Genomic DNA, 15,276 nt, shown 5'->3' with positions numbered 1-15,276 from the left:
GTTTATTTCAGGATTAGACATAATGGATATTGGCTATCATGTATAGGATTAGACAGATTAAATGCAAGTAGTGTCGGGAATCGAGACTGATTCTCTTAAATACATCACTTAAGTGATTAAAGTTAAAAGGACGTAAATGCCCCTGATTACAATAATTCCTATAACCCACTCTATACATATCAGATTTGAATGAAATTTGAAATACAAGAATATGAAATATAAACTATCATGCTAGAAGAATTAACACCTATAGGACAATGTCAAATGACCAAAAAACACCTGTGTCTGTATTTCAACACTTTCCCTCAAGCTAGAGCGTAGATATCAAAAAGTCCCATCTTATTGCAAAATCCAAAGTGTTCTTGATTTCCAAAAGGTTTAGTAAACACCTCTCTGAGTTGCTCTGAAGCCTTCTCATACGGAGTGATCACTTTACCTTGCATAATAGCATCTTTAATAAAAATGACAATCTACCTCAATGTGTTTTATTCTTTCGTGAAACACTGGGTTATTCGTTATGAATATGACAGTTTGATTGTCACACTTCATAACCATAGGCTCTGGAACAGAGAAACTGAATTCAACGAGCACAGACCTAACCCACATTAGTTCACTGACAGTGTGAGCCATTGTCCTATATATAGCCATAGCACTAGATCTTGCTACTACAGTTTGTTTCCTGCTTTTCTAACTACGTTACCTCCAATAAAGCAACAGTAACTAGTAGTAGATCTCCTATCCATTTTGTAGCCAATATAATCTGCATTTAAGTATCCCAATACGTGAACCTTTGCATTTTGAGTTAGCCCTTTTCCAAGAGCACCTTTCAAATACTTTAAAATTCTCTGAGCAGCTTCTAAATGTACCAATCTCGGATTCTCCATAAACTAACTCACAACTCCCATTACAAAGGATTTATCAGGCTTAGTTACTGTACAATGGATCACTTTTCCTACTACGCATCTGTATTGTATCTTATCCTTGAGTATGGGACTATGAGATTCATGAATATCAGTATTCACCGATGGGAGTCTCCACTGGTTTAGCACTAAGCACTTTCTACTCACTCAACATGTCTCCAATATATCTCCTCCAAGGCAAAACAACTCCTTTCTTACTCTGAGTCACTTCAATGCCAAAGAAATACTTTTCAGATTTTTGAAACATGTGGCCAAGAGCTTTTTCACTTCCTCAATTCCCTCGGGGTCACTTCTAGATAAGATAATATCATCAACATACACAACTAAAATGACAATGTTTGCCTCCCTCTTTAGTACAAACATAGAGTGATCACAATGGCTTCTATCGAAAACAAATTGCATCACCACACTATAAGATTTTGCAAGCCACTCTAGGATTTTGTTTAAGTCCATAAATGGCTTTCAACGGGCATACTTTGGCTGTCTCCCCCTAAACAACATACCCTAGAGGTTGCTCTATGTACATTTTCTCTTTCAACTCATCATATAGACACACATTCTTCACATCCAATTGAATTAATGGCCACCCTTGATTGACTATCAATGAGATCAAAATACGAATAGAAGTGAGGTGAGCAACCGAAGAAAATGCTTCAAATACATCCACCCCGTATGCCTTCGTATAACTTTTGGCTACTAGTTTGGCCTTATATTTCTTAATAGTTTCATCTGCCTTGTATTTAATGGTGTAGACTCAACAACACTCCACAACAGGAGCCCTAGAAGGTGGATCACACAAACTCCATGTACCTCTTATTACTAAAAAATCCATCTCCTCATCCATATTATGTTTTCACTCAGGCAAAGTTATAACATCTTGCACTGAACGAAGAATAGAAGACACAAACAAGGACATTGCAAAGGACTTGTATGAAGGGGACAAGAAATCAAAACACACAAAATGAGAAATAGGATGGGAGGTACAAGATCATTTACCTTTCTGAAGGTTAATAGGAATCTTCAAATCAAATGAAACAGACCTGTAGGCAAAGAGGAGGATAGCTTGTCTTGAGAGGCGAGCTCATGTGCTGGAATGTCATAAGGCACTGGTGGGGGTAACAGACAAAGAGACCGTCGATTAAAAACCTAAACTGGTGGAAAGGTATCTGCTAATGATTCATCCATAACAGCAAAAGGAATGGGTTTATCCACACAAGGTTCAAATCAAAACTTAGATTTTGTACAAGGTACAAAGTACATTGTGTTCTAAAAAATGGTAACATCAGAGGCAACATGTCTTTCTTTTAATTAGATCATAACATTTGTACCCTTCTAATGACGTGAATAACCCACGAATTCATACTTAACAGCTCGAAGAGACAACTTATCAGCAAAAGCACTGAATAAATGGACAAAACATGTGGACCCAAAGATCCAAGGAGTTACATCAAATAACTTACACTTGGATTTTAAGATCATAGGAACTCGTCTTGTAAAACAGATGAAGACATGGTTAATCAAATAACACGACGTTATCAATGTATCTCCATAAAACGATTTGGGAACATTCATAAGAAACAATAATGTACGGTTCACTTCAAGCAAATGTTCTCAACAACCCCGTTTTGTTGGGGAGAATAAACTCACGATTTCATGAGTAATTCCAAGTAAGGCATAAAAATATGCAAACTGTTGATTAAGAACTTCAAGCCCATTATCAGTACGAAAATATTAACAACTGCACCAAACTAATTTGTCGTTTCATTAAAGAAATCACAAATACATCAAAGACTTCATTTTTTCATAGAAAATACAACCATGTAACCTGTCTAAAGTCATCTATGAAAAACACAAAGTACTTTAAACCAAATGGGTTGGGGACTCTACATAGACCCCATGCATCAGAATGAATCAACTCAAAAAGACGAGAACTACGACAAGAACTAACCAGAGAGCTAGATCTATGATGTTTTTCCAGTTGAAATGACTCACAATCGAATGAAACATCAGTAGGCAAGGATGGAAAGAACTGATGGAGTTCTTTTGGTGATGGATAACCCAGCTGCAGGTGTCACAAGAGAGGTGATTCCTTGCTGCTAGTGCCATAGTCAATATAGTAGATACATCATCTGGCAAATAAAACCTACCCGTCTCATGTTCTGGACCAATTGTCCTCTTCGTATGCAAGTTCTAAACAGACAAGAAGTAGGAACAATTGAGAGATTTAGTTATGCAACTAACATAGAATAAATTAATAGGAAGATTAGAGACAAGTAAAATTGAATACAGTGACATGTTTGAAGTGGGTTATATAGTACCCTCCCCCTGAATCGGAGAGGTGGAGTCATCTGCCAAAATAACCTAACAATAGGACTAAGAAGGACTAATGGACTGAAATAAGGAATAATGGACTAAAATAAGGACTCCATACCCGACATGTGAGTAGAGGCTCCTAAATCGATGATCCAGGAAGGAGAGAGACACATGCTGTGTTGGCTTACCTGTACTAGCCATCGTGGTACTTGCTGATGTAGAGGTATCCCACTCAATAGTAGTAAAGGTAGTAGCATCAATGGTCACCTAATCCAATCTCTGAAGTAATGGCTGAATTTCTTCCTATGTACCTAGATAGGAAGATGAGTCAAAACCCATCATAGTAGTGTAAACCCAAGCTAGCTTTCCAAATTTCACTCAACATTAATTAGAGAAATGATTGGTCCTCCTATAATGGACACATTTCCTATCCTCTCTGTCACTATGACCATGTCCACAAGTAGATGAATCTCATCCATGACCTCTACTATAATGATGCGGGACGAATACATGACAAAGCAAGGATTTTAATTGGTGTATCGGATTTCGGTAATTGGGAACGAGAAATAGGAGAATTGAGAAGAATAATTTAAAAGTAGAAGAATAGAGAAGAAAGGGGAGAGAAAGAGGGAGAGACCCGACACAGGAAGATTTCAAAATTCATTAGCAAAGCTAAATTCAACATCCTGTTACAACCTTTAAATATCTAAAATTAAAATTTTTAATTCAAAATAGATAATATCACTATCTGATCAAATCCAGTAAAATCAGAAAAGATAAATTAAAATTTGAATTGAAATTTAAATTTCAAAATAGATAAGATCATTATTTGATCAAATCTAGTAAGATCAGGAAAGATAAAATAAAAATAATTTTAACCATAATTGGTGGGTCCACTGGGACCCAATGGGCATACTGGCATCCCCACCTATTCTCCCGCAGTTGGAGAACTCGACTCCATCAAGTTTGGCATGAGGGTGTGGATAATACCTCAACAAACGAGGTCTAGGTTTATTTGAATGCAATCCAAAATTTGCTTAAAGGGGGAGTTTACAAAAGCCATCAAGGGGGGAGGGGGAGATCCACTGGGACCCAATGGGCATATTCTCCCGTTGTTGGAGAACTCGACTCCATCAAGTTTCGGCATGAGGGTGTGGATAATACCTCAACAAACAAGGTCTAGGTTTATTCGAATGCAATCCAAAATTTGCAAAGGGGGAGTTCACAAAAGCCATCAAAGGGGGGGGGGGAGGGGGGAACATTTTCCCCCTTTCTCTTCTGCGGATGGAAAAGATGAATTGTGACGGCGACAGTGAAGGATGATATGGAAGGAGACAGCTCCACGAGGCTAATTAGAGGAGGCGAATGATGGTGACGGCCATGGCGGAGATCGGTAACAAAAGATGCCCTTCGGCTGGCGACTCCTATGGAAAGGCGGGAATCGACAACGACAGGGGAGGTCGAGAAGGTCCGGCTGCCACGGCATTGGGGTGGATCGATTTCGGTGGGGAATCGGCGACAACGATGGCTGTTGTTAGGGTCAAAAAATCAACTGCTCTATTTGGCATTCGGTGAGTTGATGGTGGACGGAGTGATGGCAATGATGATGTTGTCAGCCGGAGATGGCGATGGACTCCTGCAACTTGGCGGCGGATTGCAAGTATCCCTTATCTAATCCAAACAGGAAGTCTGGATTAGTTGGCGACGCCGACTCCATCATCTAGATAGGCGCCGAATTTAATGCATTAACGAGCCATTGCTTGTCTGTCTTTGACTCTACCAGGGGGAAATTAGCAGCCGAAGGCAGATTCAAACGGATCAAAAAGTGCCACAGTCGAGACTTTGGCTCAGCGCTTGCGACGAGACAATGGTGGCAGATGACGGGCAAGCTATGGCAGCGGTGATTCGCTAGAGGCCGACGGCGGCGGACGGGGTCAACAGAGGTTCAATTGCAAGGCGACAGTGACGGTGGAAGAGCGCTAAATGTTCGGCAATGATGGTGGGGGAGGTTTGAGCGATGGAGAATCTGTTCGACAATGGTGATGGTGATGGGATAATGAAGATTGTTTTTTTTTTTTTTGCTTCATTTGGTGGTGAGAGGAAATTGGGGGAGGGGTGTGGAAGTTGTTAGCTCGAACGGCAGTGATTCTTTCTAGAATGTTAGGCAATGCTGCTCCAAAACAAAGGAAGAAGAAGACAACACGAGGAGCAGAAAGAGGTAGAATCGTTGCCGAACAAAAGTTGTGTGCCGAAGGATTCTTTGGCTCTGATACCAAATCTGAAGCGGGACAAGCTTCAGATTGTTGCAGTGAAGAGATTTGGAGACAATAAAGAAAAAGGGGGAAAAAAGAAGAAAGAGGAGGGAGAGAAGGAAAAACCCGAGTAAATGAGATTTCAAAAATTCTTTAACAAAGCTGAATTCAACATCCTATTACAGCCTTTAAATATCTAAAATTAAAATTTAAAATACAAAATAGATAAAATCACTATTTGATCAAATCCAGTAAAATCAGAAAAGATAAACTAAAATTCAAATTGAAATTTAAAATTCAAAATAGATAAGATCATTATATGATCAAATCTAGTAAAATCAAGAAAGATAAAATAAAATTAATTTTAACCATAATTGGTGGCTCCATTGGGCCCAATGGGCATACTAGCGTCCCCACCATATAATTTCCCACAAACTCGGTTCTCAACCTTATTATAAGGCGACTGAAGGTTGAGAGTTGTTGCATCAGGAAGCCGTGTAAGTTTCTCACTTTTGCTAGCCACTACACCTTCTACGCGTATTACTTGGTTAAATGCTTGTTCCAATGTAGTTATGTCATCATTGATTAGTAATTGGGCCCTTATAGTATCATAGTCTGGCCCCAAACCATCAAGAAAGCAAGCAACCTGAATCTAATTCTTCTCCTTGCTCGTCTTCAGCATTCGTAGAGAAGGGATGAAAGGTGCTTATTTTGTGTAGAACGCCCCTCACCTCAGTGATGTAGTCAGTCACTAACCAGACACCCCTCTTCATACTGAAATAACAGCCATAAAGTTCATATATACAAGATTACTCTTCTATGATAGAATTTAAGACAAGGTATTCCACATCTCTTTGGCTGTTCAACAGCTTAAAATCTAATTATTGAACTTGGGCTCCATGCTATTAACCAACCAAGTCATGTCTTGGTTCTCTTTTACCTTCCAGTCTTCAGTATTGAGGGTAGGAAGATCCTCCGTGATGTACTTTGCTTTCCGTCTGGCTTTTAGGAACATAAGAATTGAAGGAGACCAGTTCACTTAGTTTGATCCAATTTAACTTAATGGAAGTTATCTGCATGGAACGTGAATCCTTACTGTCAGACCCCTCAAGCTATCTTAGGGCAGCACCTTGTCTGCTGGAATCAGCCATCTAAACTTAGCAATATGCCTCAAATGATCTTCATAAGATGTCCCCAAATAAGTTACTAACTCAAGATAACAACTTCTAAATTTCCAAAAATAAGATCATGTAGGCCCCACATGTCAAATTAGGGCACACTAACTTCAAATCTCGCAGCAATTCACCAATTTCTATTCAATTGAGTCGACCAACACACACAATACCATAGGCCAAATGATGATGCAGGCATACAAATAGTGATGCATGCCTTGTAATGGCTGATCAGATAGTAAGGAAGCCAAAAAAGCTTCAGCAAAGGTCCTCTAGAGACAGTTAGACATAGTAGCTGCTCAATCAGCAACAATAGCCATCAACCAGATGGTTATGGCAGTAGAAAAGAGAAAAAGGATGAACTCTACCAGTACCAAAATCGGGTGGATTCCTTCCTCCAGGGTTGAGAAATCTGTGAATAGAACTCAGGCCTTGAAGAAAAATCCCCAAAGAATGGACATTACAGTTCTGCTACCATGATAAATATGCAGTATTAAGAGAAAATAAGAGAGAAGAGAGGAGATTTTGAAGAGAGAAGAGAGAATAGAGGAAGCAGCAGGGTGGAGGCTGCATTAATCAGTCTCAGGAATTCAGACTCATTCTCTTAAATACATCACTTAAGTGATTAAAAATAAAAGGATAGAAATGCCCCTGATTACAATAATCCCTATAACTCTCTCTACACATCAGATTTGAATAAAATTTACAAGTATATGAAATGATGAAATGTAAACTACAATGCTAGAAGAATATGACCCCTATATGACAATGTCAAATGGCCAAAATACCCGTGTCTGTATTTCAACAGCAAGATTATGAAACATGTATAAATTATGAAACAAGATTAGGACCATCTATAATGTTTCCCCATGTAGGAATAGTAAGAGGAACTCTTCTGGTAAGATCTCTGTTTGTCTTTGTGATGCTTCTTTTTCTAGTCAGACTTAGGAGGCCTAATTCTTTAATTCTCCGACACCGAATTGATCGCAGAAGTCAGAGCCAAACAAGCTACGGACTGAGCGTCTAATGCGAAAGCTGTGGCACTAATGGAGAGAGCACCTAGCACAAAAGGCTCCGTAAGACCTCCATTAGCACTCTAATTTGATTGCTCCATCCACTTCCCTATGCTCGTGTGCCCAAAAGCCCGCCCGCTCGGGTTATGAGCTCCTTTTCGATTCCCTCTCAATCTCATAAGAAGCAAGCCCAGCAAGCCTTGCCTTAACCTGTCCCCAAAGAGCCAGCCCTCAGCCCTCACCAGACTGACATTGCTAATGCTCCGCCACGAAGCAAGGTCTCTCGAATACAATCTATGCAGAAGTGAACAGAGCAATCAAGTGTCATAGAGAGCCATTTGATCACTCGAGAGTACATCCCAGTAATGCACCTCCTCTTTCTTTCAATGAATCAATCGATAAATCAAGAATGAAAAACCTGGTATGATTAGTTCCTTTTTGTTGGAAGATATGATGTAATTAGAGTGTCATTGATGTAATTAGTTTATGTTTTTTGTCTCTTCTTCACTCTTACTAGGGTGAAGAGTATAATTGTAATATTAGTAATTTTATCATTTATAAATAGAGCTTAAGGGGGAGGGTTTGTACTAAGTCCATTACTCTACTCTTCCTCCTATTTTCTCCAATTCGTCACTCTTCCTCTTCTCCTCCTAAAACCTTCTCTCCACAACTCTTCTTCTTCTTCTCACCCATTAATCCTCTTCTACTGTGATTATACATCATGGAATCCTAAGTTTCAACACTTTTTTTCTAGAGCTCTATGAGCGTAAGCAACTAAAGTGACTCCGTCCTACATTCAAGCTTGCATGTAAGTGACAAGGTCTGAAAGCATGTGCAACCACAATATTGCAAACCAAAAACACATAAAAAATGACCAAACTTGAGAAAGACCATGTTTTCTGATACTAATACTGCAAGAACTTGATTAAAAAAAAATCCAATTGTGCTCATATAAAACAACTATACCTCCAGGAAGCACGTGTTTTCCTGCAAAAGAGAAGGATAATAAAAAGAAGCATTAGTCAAAGGTAAGGAATATGCATGGTGTGGGTGGGAGAGGGACATAAACTGAAGAAACATGGAAACATTGACTGTAGTCCAGCTAAGTTAGATTCACCCACCATCAAATTTAGCCCAGTACTTTAAATTTTATTGCCCTATTTTACATATTTTTAAGGGTTAAACTCTCAGCACTCAAGGAATGCCTAAATTTCTCTCACCCCACTTCTTTTTTTAAGCAAAAAACGACAAATTTGGTCTTAATTTCTAAAACTTAATTGATTTGATTTTCATGCAGGGCCCACCACACCCCTTCTTTCCTCCCCTGTCAGGGGAAGGGACCAATGGGGAAGGGAGCCCTTGCCTTTCTGGCCTTCACCAGAGGAGAAGAGGAGGGGAGAAGGAGCTTCCCTCTTCTCATCCCTACATGAGGACGGGGGCTCTGCCCCCTGTCTTCCCCCCAGAAACAGTGAAGTATACAAGGGGGTAGCACCCTGTACCTCTTGTGCTTCACTGAAGGGGGAGAGTGGTGGTTGGGCACCTCCACCCCTGTCACCTAGCAATGGGAAGAGGCCTCCATCCCTCTTCCCTCTAGAAGAGAGCAAGGGAAGAGAGTCACCTTCCACTACACTGCAACATGCCTGCCTATGGTGGCCCCCTTAAAAATAAATAATTTCTTTCACAGGAAACTCTAAATAATTTTAAAAATTAAAAGCAATTTTAGCCTTTCTTATAGAAAACAAGAAGAAATGGGTGTAAGATAAGAAATTTTGAAAGCAAGGAGTGAGAGTAATTTACCAATTCTCAGGGAGATGACAGTAAGTTGATCATTTCTCAGGGGATGAGAGTAATTAAATCTTTTTTCTAGTGAATAATATGACTTCATAAACATTAGTCAGCAATTTTTTGAGCAGATAGAAGCCACTGAAGTGGAAAGGTTTTTAACCTTCAAACTAACCTAAGGCCATCGCAGCAGAATAGGGATCTTTTGTAGCTAATTCAGAAAGGATAGCCAATGCATGCCTCACAGCTACAGGGTCAGCAAAGGAAATGCTGCAGCCACAAATAAGTATTAAGTTGAGCTACTCAAAAGCCACCATAAAATGTCATGCAAGGAACACATAATGGAATGTAATCATTCCCAGATCTTTAACTCAAGTACAATATGTGATGACAGGTCTTATAGCATGGCAAAAAAATCGTCATAGAACCAAGAAACTAATAGGTGAAGCCATATTTTTATTTTTTGAAATAAGCCATATTCTATTTCAAATTTTATGTACCACAAGAATTTCTAGTAAAGATAACTCTCATCTGGGTACAGACTGAAGCTAGAAAGAAAGACCAACGGATATGACATAAAGCTCATACTTACAGCAGATTACTATAATGAACACAAATGCAGGAGTAGCAAAACTATTTAGTTAACTTCTTTCATTTTAACATACATTTTTCTCTCTATAAAGGACTGAATATAAAAGAAAACTCTTCAACCAAAGCTGGCAGGCTTGAACATAGGAGATAACGATAAGTGCCTTGTGCCCGTGCATCGCATATTAGCACTTCAACTTAAGAAAAAGTTTTAAAAACAACAATATGATTTTCTTCTTTAAAAGATAATAAAAGGGTCATGTTTTATGGGGAAATTTTCAGGGGTCAAAAAGAAAACAGAAGTAAAATGTGATTGAGATCCATGTTCCTGTTAGAAGTTGTATATACATAAAAATAAAATAATAAAAAATACAAAACTCGAAATACAAAATTGGAAAACTAATCCAAGAAAAAATGAGAAGGAACTTGAAATGGTATGCTCCTCCGCTGTGAAGACAAGCTACAAAAGTTGAGAAGACCTGATGGAGTGCAGGTTGAAGGCTCAGAAAAAATGAGGCAAAGATCAGTAGAAGAGAAACTAGACTACAAATGTGTCACATGGTTCACATTAATGACTCCAAATAGTTCGAAAAAAGTACTCCTTGTTTATGTTATTATTACTTTTATAGCTTCCGTTATCTTAATTCTTCAAAAACAATTTGTAACCATTTAAGTAGCAGATATCTTCTTCAGTTTGCAGCAGATAGAATGAGAGAAAACCCTATAGCAAGTCACTAACTGAATCATGAAACATATAAGGTTTATTTTTCTTTCCAGAAAATGATAAAGCAGATTAGATTTCAATGACTAATTGTTTGGAGTCATTATTTGGACAAAGCAAAATATCACTTACCCTTGAACTGATCGATGAAGAAATGCTGGATTACCAGGATCTAATGGAAGTCTTCGCAAAGCACTTAGTGCTGCATATTGTAAATTGCTCCGTATAATAGACTGCCAAATATTACAATAACAAGTAATGTAGTATGCAGGAACAAAATTAAAGAAAGAGAGAATAACTGCCTGAATCTCTTTCAAAACATGATTAGGAATATAACCAGAAATATGATTGTGAAAGTTGGAGCATGGATTAACTGTGACAATAAAATAAAATCTTTTGGAGAACTATGTGATGATGGGCCCAGACCAACTGGCTGATAAAACACAATGAGGGAAAGTATTGAAGGGAATTGTTAACTTAATCTCTTTCTTGAAGAGCGACTTTCCTAGATCGGTGAATTTGGTAATGGACAAGTTGGCAAAATACGGGACCTCCCCCTCTTAACATTATTGATCGGGGCTCTCCCTCTCTCTTTTCTCTCTAATAAAATTCAATCACTTTTTCTTTTAAGGAAATTCAATTAGGGAGTAGGATTAAAAACAAATAAAGAACCTCTCAAGCAATGCTGTTCAGTTATTTTTCTTTCTTGACTTAGAGATTATATGCAAAAGAATCCTACAACCTTTTTTTTTCCCTGAATGGTGCATGTTTCATTGATATAATGGAGACACAAAGCAATCAAATACTGGATCAGAAAAGGAGTAAAAAAGACAGCTTATTTGTGGGTATTAACTCATCCAAAAGGGGTCCTAATTAAATACAGGTTTGCTACCAGATTTACTTTTTTTATCAGTGATACTCAAAGAGATAAAAGGCCAATGCCCAACTTAATCATCCAGGTCCAGATCATGTTTTAAAGTCAATGGTTACACATCAAATAAGGAATTATAAGGATGAATTTCTATGAAGTAGCAGACAAGAATCTATTATGTGTAAAAACAACGTCCAAGATCAGTTAAACCAATAGATTACTCCTGAATCCAAGACCTTCCTAAACAATTGTTTATGGTTTTGTACAGTATATAACTGGATCTAAATACAGTGAACAGAAATATTTGTAACATGTATACTAGCTTCATTTCCCTCCTTTTGATCGATACTATGACAAACACAATAGTTAACAAATTTTTACCTACAGTGACTAGGAATGCTTTAGAAGTTAAGTCCATATGAGTTAAATTGCATATATAATGTATAAAAATCAAAGACCTCTAAATCCAAGATGAAGTTTTATGGACTCACCTCTTTATCACCACCTGGTTTACCAAAAACGCCCTTCTTACGTTTTTGTTTATTGTCAGCAACCTAAGGTACATAAAATAAGGGAAGAAACTAACCATTAAGCTTTTTTTCCACTAGAAGGATTTCAAAAATAAAGAGCAACAAAGATGAGAGGAAAAATATTCTGAACTTGATCCATACTATTGTGGAAAAGTAGAAAACATATTTGACAAAAGGAAAGCATATGATAGGGCACAAACCTTGTCAAGAATACCAAATACGATTTCATATAATTTAATTAAGATCTCAGAGTTGCTTGATGAAGCGAAAGTAAGGGCCTTCAAAGCAGCCAATCTTCTCGCATGAACTTGAGAAGGTAAAAAAAACAAAAGTCAAACACCACCACATGTTGTTTAAATACTCAAATCAAATAATTGAAAAGCAACAACAGAATTGGAAAACATGAAAACACTTGACCGTGATGAATAATAAAATCCAGGAGCATGTACCTTCAATACTAGCATTTGAAGCTTCTGAAGTAAGTCGCTCTACTATACGAGGAACAACATCTGCTCTTGTCACCCCACCAACAGTATCAATGTCAGCAAGTGCATCCCAGTTTGGTGTGGGTATCCCACCACCAGCACCAACACTTTGACCACCACTATCTGCTAGGATCCTAGCTAAGTAGTAGTAAACATATCGTAGGACACTCCTATCTTCACATTGTTGATGTAGCTGTAAAAGTTGAAGGACTAGTGTCAGTCTAAATTGAATTTATGCTCCCAATATCTACTAAAATTTAAAATTCCTAAGAGGTGAAACTGCAACTAAAATATACCATGATAAGAGATGGTGCCAAAGAAGGGTCAACCGAATTGTAAACAGCAAGTTTCGGGAAGACATGGTGCACCAACTGTTTCTGGGAACTTTTCTACACACACATGAAAGTACAGGTCTTAGGTTTTTATTAAATAAATGATCTATGGTCGATTTCTTTCATGAAAGAATTTGAATTGCAATTCAAATAAGAAAAACCTGATCAGAGGTTGCCGCCAATTCATGGATGCTTCTCGCAAGTTGTGAGTATGAAATTGGCTGCTTATGTGAAGAAAAGAACATTAGAGTTGTTGAATGGAGTCAGCACAAGGACCATAACGAAACTCAGAAACTCAAGAATCCTTCTAGTTTACAGAGATGAAAGGAGCTGCTTTTACCACCAGTACTAACAAAAATCAAATAGAAAGAGAGAGAGAGAGAGAGAGAGAGAGAGAGAGAAGGACTAAGTAATCTTTGATGATAATTTTTAAAAAAAAAATTGTTCCTTTCAGCTCCCTAATCAAATTAAATATTGCTACCAGATCCAGAAGATGGAGAACAAAGAAAACAAGGTAAATAAAAGTGGAAGAAATTCTAGACAAAAGAATGCAGCCTCCAAGGCACAATAAAAAAAGATAACGATAGAAAATTTTAGGATTATTTTGAATTTAACATGGCAAAGATGGTTGAATCCAGAAGATCTCGATTTATGATTTTGTTGAGTGAACTTTAGAAGAATCAACCAAACAAAGATTTAACAAGGAAAAGAACCTACAATGATGTTTAGAGTGAAATACAGGAGGAACAGAACTTTCAAGAAAATTCATATAGCTTAGTTTCATAATGGTGTCAAAAATTCAGTAGGATATTGTTTAAGCTACATCTATATAGGGGATACTGATAAGCAACATATACATTTCCATCAGCCATTAATCATCCCCTTTTGAAAAACCCATGTAACAGAAAATGACAAGTCAGAATTAAGCACCTCAAGATAGAAAGGTGAGTCTTCTTTCAACTCATTCGTCTTGATGAATAAATTTTCCATTAAAAGTAAGACAATTAAGATGTTAAAAAGAACATAAAACAGTGAGTGCTATGCATTGTCAGATATTGAAGAGCTTCTGTTCACACAACGAAATTCACCAAGAACCAACCTATTACATATCAAAATTAAGTTTTAACATTGTGAGCTATTTCCGGTTCAATGAGTATAACATTTCATGAGTTGTGAACGACCCCTCCAATACCCAATCATCAACCACATTTGGAGTTTAGACAAAACCACACAGAGAAATAAAGTACTATATGAAAGAAAAACAGAGAATTGAAAATGTAATACATAACCTCGGCGTCCAATTCCCTTCCGCATATTCAAATAAATAAAGAAAGAAAGAAAAAACATGCTTTTTGCGCACAAAGATCTGACAGCTGAGACCCCTGAAACTAGTTATTTATTTAATAAAAACGAAATCATTCACAACAAATAGAACCCCTAATCAGGAAAGGACCTTTCTCTTCTGCCTCTGTGGTATGATGTTCGTCCTGACAGGGTTAAGGGCTTTTGCTACAGCAATGGTGTCGTTTTGGATCTGCAACAATGTCGTTTTTCTGGACTTCCGTTCTACCTGTACAGGGTGTCCCAACGTTGAAGGAGCTGATTGAGCAGAAGTTGATTGAGGAGCAGTTGAAGAAGGATCAGAGGTGATTAGATCCATGAGAGTTGTGCCAGCGGAATCCGGACCAGACGCCATGGCGCCAAGGAAGCACAAAGGTTTAATTACTGTTGTAGGTCTAACTGCGGCTGATTTGGGATCTCAATCGTGCTACTGACTCAAGGAACAGCGGGGTTTAGAGAAAGAACGAGAATAGGGAGGGAAGAGCTGACGGTGGAGTTTCTCTCTTTTGCTTCATGCTTCAGAGTTCAGCACTCCAGCTCTTTTTCGTGATGATCTGTTTTCACCTATGGAACGTGAAAGTGGATTGGAATTTAACAGTTAGTGCGTGTCCACAAGCGGAAGTAAAGTGAATGAAAAATGTGAAAGTGAAATATTTTAATTCACTTTAGTATTCCAAAACTCTGATTACAAAAAACATGTCTTTTTAGCCAAGTTCCCATCAAGCCATATGGCATCGTGTTATAACTCCTTATAGAAGTTGACGACTCCGCACTTCTAATATAATCTTAAATTCATCAATAATCTGAATTTAAGTAATAAATACATGAATCATGGCAATAAGTCATCTAATGACGAGTTACCTTCCATGTATTATATTGTATTTATTTCTTATAATTTTTGTAGCAACAATTTCTTAATGAATAAACTCTATGTTTATTTTTGGTCCAACACAGAT

The 15,276-nt window shown here is 37.9% G+C and overlaps 1 protein-coding gene across 2 annotated transcripts in view; it reads right to left on the bottom strand.

The window, feature by feature from the left end:
* The window catches only part of LOC137960614 (uncharacterized), a 28,870-nt gene extending 14,009 nt beyond the window's left edge, over positions 1–14,861 (bottom strand). For both annotated transcript variants that reach the window (XR_011114197.1, XM_068808276.1), the window contains exons 1-9: positions 14,433–14,861; positions 13,141–13,200; positions 12,944–13,036; positions 12,612–12,840; positions 12,363–12,469; positions 12,124–12,186; positions 10,894–10,994; positions 9,628–9,722; positions 8,637–8,657 (exon numbers count right to left, since the gene is read on the bottom strand). Coding sequence is in view for 1 of the 2 variants with exons in the window: in XM_068808276.1 (XP_068664377.1) it covers positions 8,637–8,657; positions 9,628–9,722; positions 10,894–10,994; positions 12,124–12,186; positions 12,363–12,469; positions 12,612–12,840; positions 12,944–13,036; positions 13,141–13,200; positions 14,433–14,675 (1,012 nt within the window). In the remaining variant the exon portion in view is untranslated. The remainder of the gene's footprint in view (positions 1–8,636; positions 8,658–9,627; positions 9,723–10,893; positions 10,995–12,123; positions 12,187–12,362; positions 12,470–12,611; positions 12,841–12,943; positions 13,037–13,140; positions 13,201–14,432) is intronic.
* Positions 14,862–15,276: the final 415 nt, after the last annotated feature.

Source organism: Aristolochia californica, unplaced genomic scaffold (assembly GCF_029961685.1).
Source record: "Aristolochia californica isolate CCGP_79_NKW_82.1479 unplaced genomic scaffold, dmAriCali1.0.hap1 SCAF_3, whole genome shotgun sequence".
Lineage (NCBI taxonomy): Eukaryota > Viridiplantae > Streptophyta > Magnoliopsida > Piperales > Aristolochiaceae > Aristolochia > Aristolochia californica.
Note: the sequence above shows the minus strand (reverse complement) of the source record. Positions and strands in the feature narration are given on the sequence as shown.